Genomic DNA, 6,755 nt, shown 5'->3' on the forward strand with positions numbered 1-6,755 from the left:
GGGAAACGCTCGACGAATCTATGGAGCAACAAGGGGCGATAAGATGTTATACCCGCCCCGCCGTTATTTCGTAGTAGGAGCGAATGACAGAGAGGTTCATTTCCTCAGTCAATATCTGACGGGACAAGAGATGAAAAAATCAGTAGAATGACTCCTTTGGAGCTAACAATCCTTTTTGTTGAGGTTTGGTAACTTTAAATAGCGAAGTTGGTTCATCTCATTTGGATTTTCTATTTCTCTCGGATTGTAAAGTGAAGTAGCGACGTTTTCAAATCAACGTTTAAAGTGGCATATCATTGTCTAACGTGGTTCAGGTTATTTCCATGCATTTCGCTGTTCAAGTCAATTTTAGGCTGCATGTCATGGTCAGCTCTATTGACTTGACCTTACCCCAATCGACACGCCTTCATTCAGGTTACACTGATATACGAGGTAATCTCATAACATGAAAGTATGCGGCAAAACAGGGCCTGGGATGGAAATTATATGGGTCTGGGACGAAAATTTGGCGGGGGCCGCTTTTATCCCTTTTTGCCATCAGACCTGTTTCGAAAGTTTCGAAATTTTAAGACGCTCAAGAAATGAAAGCTTTTTGTGTTATCGGGAATTGTATAAACCGAAAAATCTGAAAGCAGATCAATCAATCTAATTTTTAAATACCTCCCTCCAGTCGCATACCCCAGCCACGTGTCACCGTAATTTGTTATCGAGTGATGAAGATTGAAGCATAAATGTTCATATTAATATACATGTGTGCTTTTAGTTCGTAATAAATCCTTTTACTTTTATACTGGCTCTAACTTCCAAATTATCCAAGAATGTGCGTTACTTATATGTATGACCTTGACATCATCGGAGCATATACCTCTTTCCTAAGTATTGACTACCAATTTCCTTACTAATCCAAACATACACAATTATGTTAGCTCATTCTAACTGCGATAATGCTATCCCATGAATATTATTTGCAATATTTCAACCCAATCTAAACCTTCTAGTACATCAATCCCGGCACCTATAAACCCCCTACAGGCTTCGCGACAAAGAATAAAACAAATGTATTTGGAAGCACCAATAAATTTTAAGATCCAAAAATCAATACTAATTCCTCATCCTACATGTGGCCTCTGCTCTGTTCCTGGACCATTAATCTACTGTAATCAGAAAATATAACGAGAAAAAATCTTAATAACCAGAGCCTTGTCCTCAAGTCATTCATGGAACCCATTAACACGGAGAGGCACACAAAGTTAAATTCATCTCATGAGTCAATCACCCTTCAGGCTTTCCTGTATCAAAATTGTTACCCAAGCAACATTCTAATTGGCTCCTCTTAAAGCCTTAATTATTGTCCCACGATAACCGACTGATGCTCCAGGCTATTGCTTCAGGCATTCATTGAGAATTTGTAAACGCATATAAACAATACTGGAACATGCAAAGCAATTTTTCGCTGCTTCCTCTCTTCCGCTACGTTACGTATTCCGAGTTTTTGCAGTTTTGTTCCACGGAGTAAGTGCCCCAAGTGCTTCCTCCAATTGACCACTCATTCATTATTGGTACCTAGTTACCTTTTCCTCTCCAGGGATTATGTTCATCAATTCTGTGACATGTGTCCTTACTATAAAATGAAATTTAAACCTTGCACGATCCAGGAGCAAAATACGTCCATTCTTACTCCACAGCCTGGTGCCTGTCCTGATGCGTGGGAATGTACAAAATCTCCACTTTCCCACGATTCCAAATCAATAATATCCCAAAAAAATACTTCATTATGCATTGGACTATGTCGTTGTATTCCCTTTTCGCCGTCACAGTCACTGATAAGGGTGTCTCGCTCAGTGGTGGTGACGGTGACGAGGTTCCAAAACACCTGCCGTTTTTTATGCCCACACTTCTTGTAGTCCGGACGCTATCCTTCCTCCAGGCAATAAGACGGCCACATTAAATAACATGATTGTGATGGGTCGGTCGTCGATCACGATCACTCCATGCGTTTAGGGGCAAGCCTGGTAAAGGTATCATTCGGCTCTTCGGTGGAGAGGTTTTGTAACAGTTTTCCTCACAAGAAGTCACAAAATCCGTTATGGAAGGGAAAGTGTAACCTTGTAGCAGATATGGTATAGTTTCCAATTGGTTTAAGAAAGTTCAACACCATTCCATGCAGAGTAGCCAGAATTATGCAAATTTGATTCACCAATTTTGGTCTCTGAATAAATTAGACACAAGTCGTGAGCACGTTCTGTTCCGTAGAGCGCTGTCACATCCGTCCAACTTACTATCAACGAGCCCTCCTTAGGGTGCACACTGTCTACTCTACTGAGTATCAGCATAACACGCACCTGATAAAAAAATCCTGTGTATAGTGGCTGGCCCTGTGCTGGGAGGGGTGCGGACCCTATGCTGGTGCACATATATAAGGTTGGTGGTTGTTGCTTCCGAATCATTCCGATACGAGTTTCCCTCCGACAGAGTTCTTGGACTCAAAGACGTTTTACGAGTAACAATTTTCCCGGACAGTTTTGATAAGAGAAATGTGTATTGATAAGCAATTCAGTGTGTCGTGTGATAACAACAAAGTAGCCGTGAACATGGGCCATCCGAAGAAGGCCAAGTTTGCAACCTACAGTATTAAGAAAGTTCTTCGATCGCTTTTCACAAAACACGCCGAAGCTGCTGCAAACAAAAAAGGAGTAACCTTGACAACATCCCTCGAATCGTTGGACAACATCCGGAATTCTCAGTTTGAGGATCACTACGAAGAGATCGAAGAAAACGCCGCCAATGAAAAATTACTATCCTGCCTTTGCGATGAAATCGAATCGAATTCCGGATCATTTGAAAGGATAAGTGACATCCACTGCAGGCAGCATCTCATTCAGCACCAACGCTACCTGGATGATAACGATCAGGCGGAGATCTTCGTTCCAGTTCGCTTTGCCAGAACCGACGCTGGAACTTTCTTCTGGACAACGAATTTGCAACCGATCGCCACTGACGATGACCTCATTCAACCATTTCACTGTTCCACTGCAAACCAGAGGCCGCAACTTCAGTTTCAAGATCGCTGGGCCCAAGCCTAAAAACGCTTCTTATGGATGACCTCTTATCTTTAATCTTCTGAGAAGATTCATTCAAAAAAAATTAAATGAATATGATTCCAGATGTCTTCCGCAAAAAGATTTTTAGAATTTGTTGAAAGCTTTAAGATATTTGTGATAATCCTCTTTTGAATTCTTTTGATGCTTTTCTTTAATGATTGATAAAAAAATCTATTTTATTTCTATGAATGTTAATATTCAAATTCTTCTACACGAAAAACTTGTGATATTTTATACGTAAGAGATTTAAGAAAAAAATAAAAAAACTGTACAATACAATCAGAACCTGTTTTTTTATAAATAGTTAATAAGTTTCGCAAGCGCCATATTCATGCTACTTTTCCTCCCAACTTTTCGGTAATGCAATTTCATCAGAATGATAGAATTGATAACTTCATCGCATCAGAGCATACCAGGGTCTCTATGATAACGCAGTTCTTCTTCTTTATATTTTGTCCTGTTCAGAAGCGGGGTCAGCCTATCGTGGTCGGTTGCACCATTTTACTCCGTCAAACGCTTGATCTGAATGCAGTTGCGAGGCTTCCAAATCTCCATCTAATGTATCAGATCACTATTGTTTCACCGGGCTTTTGGTCGTTCCCCATCGGTTTCGATGTTCGTACTAATCTTAGCAAGTGAATTCTCGGTAGCGCCGATTACATGACCACAACATCGAAGATACCTTTCTTGCAACTTCTCCACGATCGGTGCACCCCCATATCGATTGCGGGTCTCCTCACTTGAAATGTGACCATAGCATGTTACGCCACTGGTTCAATGCAACATCTTCGTCTCCTTTACCGCTAGGTGCCGTTCATTGTCTTTTATAGTCGGCCAACACTCAGAACTATAGAAGGCGACAAACCGAATGGTATTGCAGGAAATTTAAGATTTGAAACGTTCGTTAATATCTTAATCATAAAAAAGGCCAGTTATGTAACTCCACTTCATCCAGGTTGCGTTAATACGTGAAGCAATTCCATAATGCGGTGCTCCATTGGCTGATTGCATTGATTCGAAATAATTAAATCGTTCAGTTTTGGGCAGATAACTGCCACTGACAGTGATAGCGCCTGTTTCATGGGGATCGGTCGACAAAGATTCTGTATTATTCAGATTCATTGAAGCGATCATTCCATTTTGGACAAGTTGCTCGAGATCAGCTCTGCTATAAGATGCTTCCTTGGTGAACGCCGACAGGTACACGAATTGGTTTTGGTACACCCGCAACACTTCAAACTTTACTTTTCGGATAATGATAGAGCAATTTAATCCAGTGCAAGAGCTCTTCTAGTACAGGGTGCTGCCCCAAAGCATTCCAGATCAGTTCGTCTGGCACACTGTCAAACGTCTTCTCATGATCCAGAAATGCGAAGAGGACGATGCTTTTCACGGTGTTTGTCTATGAGTAACCGCGCAACGTGTAACGCGGCAGTAGCTCCACAGTTTTTGGGCAAACTGTGCTTGATTCAAAGTTATTTGGACGATGTCGCGAATACGGTTGTCCAGAGTTCGTTCACCGGAAGTGCAGTCGATCATCCTAGGTAGACCGGAAGAGGAAAGGCTCATCAGGAAATGTGCAACAGTGGTGAAACGGATGCGGTCGGCAACGTTCCTCCAGAAGAACGGTGCCAAAAACGGGCTGATGAAACTGGAAGAACTGGACGGTCATGAAGAGCAGTAGAAGATAAACTTAAACCAGATATAGCCGCCTTTTCCGCTAAGAACACTGCAAGCGCCAAACGGATCGTAGATAGCCCACTGTAAAGCGAACTTGGGAAAAGCGGAAAGAGGAAGAAGGAAGGAGACTTTATCGTAATAGCTTCCAGGACCTAAAAGAAGAAGGCAAAGAAAGATAAAATGGAAAAACTGGCTACGCCGCCAGAGATCCGTCTGTCCAAAGACAAGAAGGCTACCAAACAAAAGCCAGTGACAGAGAAGACGAGGGAACGAAGATAGGCTAGAACGTCGGCTCTGCCCATGAAGCCGACGGAAGGCAAGACATTTGCGGAAGTCCTTAATGAAATCCGCTACTAGAAGAAACCCGAAGACAATGGTGCAGAAGTGCCTTCTATACGCAAAATGAAGGGTGGCCGAACCCTCGTCGAACAAGGCCCGAATACTACTGGCAAAAGTACGTTCTGCGAAGTGGTCAAGGGAATAATGGGGGAAAAGGCTCTTGTTCCTAGTCTAGAGTTTATGTGCCCTCTTCAAATTCGAAATCTTGACTGCATCACAGAAAAGTTTTAAGTGGAGGAGGCCATAAAGCGCTTATGTCCAGAGGTAACCAATGTCCCCCATTCCTTGGATTTTTCCCTAAATGAATAATTATTCAACAACTTTCGCCAATAAAATATATATTTATAACTTTTCTCTTAATTATGTACTCTTTTATTACCCTGCTTTTTATCTAGGCCTCTGTTATCCATCTTTCATTTTAGGAAAAAGTAAACATTCCTAAATTAAAATTTTTCCTATCAGAGCTCTTCCAAACAAAACAAGCTTCATTTTTCGTTTCTTTCAATTATGGGACTTCCCTTCTAATTTTTATTTTCTAATAAGGCTTTAAATTAGATAAACTAATAGCCTTCAAAGCTATCAAAATAAGTATAAATCTTTTAAGCCTTTTAATTTCAATGTATTCGCTTTGCAGTGTGTTCAATCTTTAGGGCGGAACTGGAAAGTGCTTAGGCGCGACTAGCATGATTCGTATCCTACAAATCAACATACACCAGAGTGCAACCGCTTACCAGTTACTAGCGCAATTCGCTGCGGAGGAAAAGGCTGATCTCAGTTTTATGGCATCTCGACTTATCGGGTACCGCTGCCATCTAGGTTCGGGACGGCGTTCGACTTTGTGTTCATGCACAAGGCAGAGGGAATGGGTTTGTCTGGATTCGATGTTTAGGGAACACGTTCTTTAGTGTTTACCTGACGCCGATCGAGGCGATGGCGGACTTTCGGTGCCGGCTTGATGATCTGGAGAACGCCGTTTCGGGCACAGAGGGTGATTTTAATGCCAGGGCCCTTGAATGGGGCATGCCTCAGCGAAACTCCAGAACCTGATAATGACAGCGTGTGAGGCTTCCATGCTCGCGCGAAGTAATGCGTTAAACGGTTCCAGGCTAGTTCTCTGATGACAGAGAGGTGTTTGATTGGTTGTCCGACGGCGTACTATTGCGGGACTCCAACACTCATGCGTACACCCATTTACCTACCCTTGCCTCACAAAAAAAAAGATGCGGTCAAAAGTCTTCTTCTGGACTACCTTTATTTTTTCATATTGGAATGGTCGTGTTTTCTTGCCAGTTCTATCCTCCTCAATCACTGGATTGAAGAATTCACTGAGCCACACTGTTGGGTCTCAGCTCTTCGTTTTCAAGAGTCGTCAGGTCCTATTGATTTCCCCGATTTCATTAGTTTTATTGCTTCCTCGACTTCAGTGCCGCTGACAGTTTCGTCTCTATGGTTTTCCGTGGGTACCTGTCTCGTGGACTTAATCCCACGGTCTTCTTAAGACACAGATTCATTTTGAGACAACAATCAGAACTCCACTGCAACAAGTTACAACAGTACCAGTCTATACCAAGTGCATGGCTTAGCATTCATACTGGTGAATGCAAGATCTACCTAAATTTCTACTGAACTAAGGAG

At 42.2% G+C, this 6,755-nt stretch overlaps 1 protein-coding gene across 1 annotated transcript; it reads left to right on the forward strand.

The window, feature by feature from the left end:
- The first annotated feature begins 2,424 nt into the window (after nucleotides 1-2,424).
- Nucleotides 2,425-3,380, forward strand: LOC119659431 (enhancer of split malpha protein-like). The gene has a single exon (XM_038067514.1). The coding sequence runs from the start codon at nucleotides 2,535-2,537 to the stop codon at nucleotides 3,081-3,083; it is 549 nt and encodes a 182-aa protein (XP_037923442.1). The 5' UTR covers nucleotides 2,425-2,534; the 3' UTR covers nucleotides 3,084-3,380.
- The last annotated feature ends 3,375 nt before the right edge of the window (nucleotides 3,381-6,755 follow it).

This window comes from Hermetia illucens, chromosome 6, assembly GCF_905115235.1.
Source record: "Hermetia illucens chromosome 6, iHerIll2.2.curated.20191125, whole genome shotgun sequence".
NCBI lineage: Eukaryota > Metazoa > Arthropoda > Insecta > Diptera > Stratiomyidae > Hermetia > Hermetia illucens.

What these genes read in the sequence shown, in the direction of transcription:
- LOC119659431 (XM_038067514.1), top strand. Translation starts at nt 2,535, where the DNA reads ATGTGTATTGATAAGCAATTCAGTGTGTCGTGTGATAACAACAAAGTA.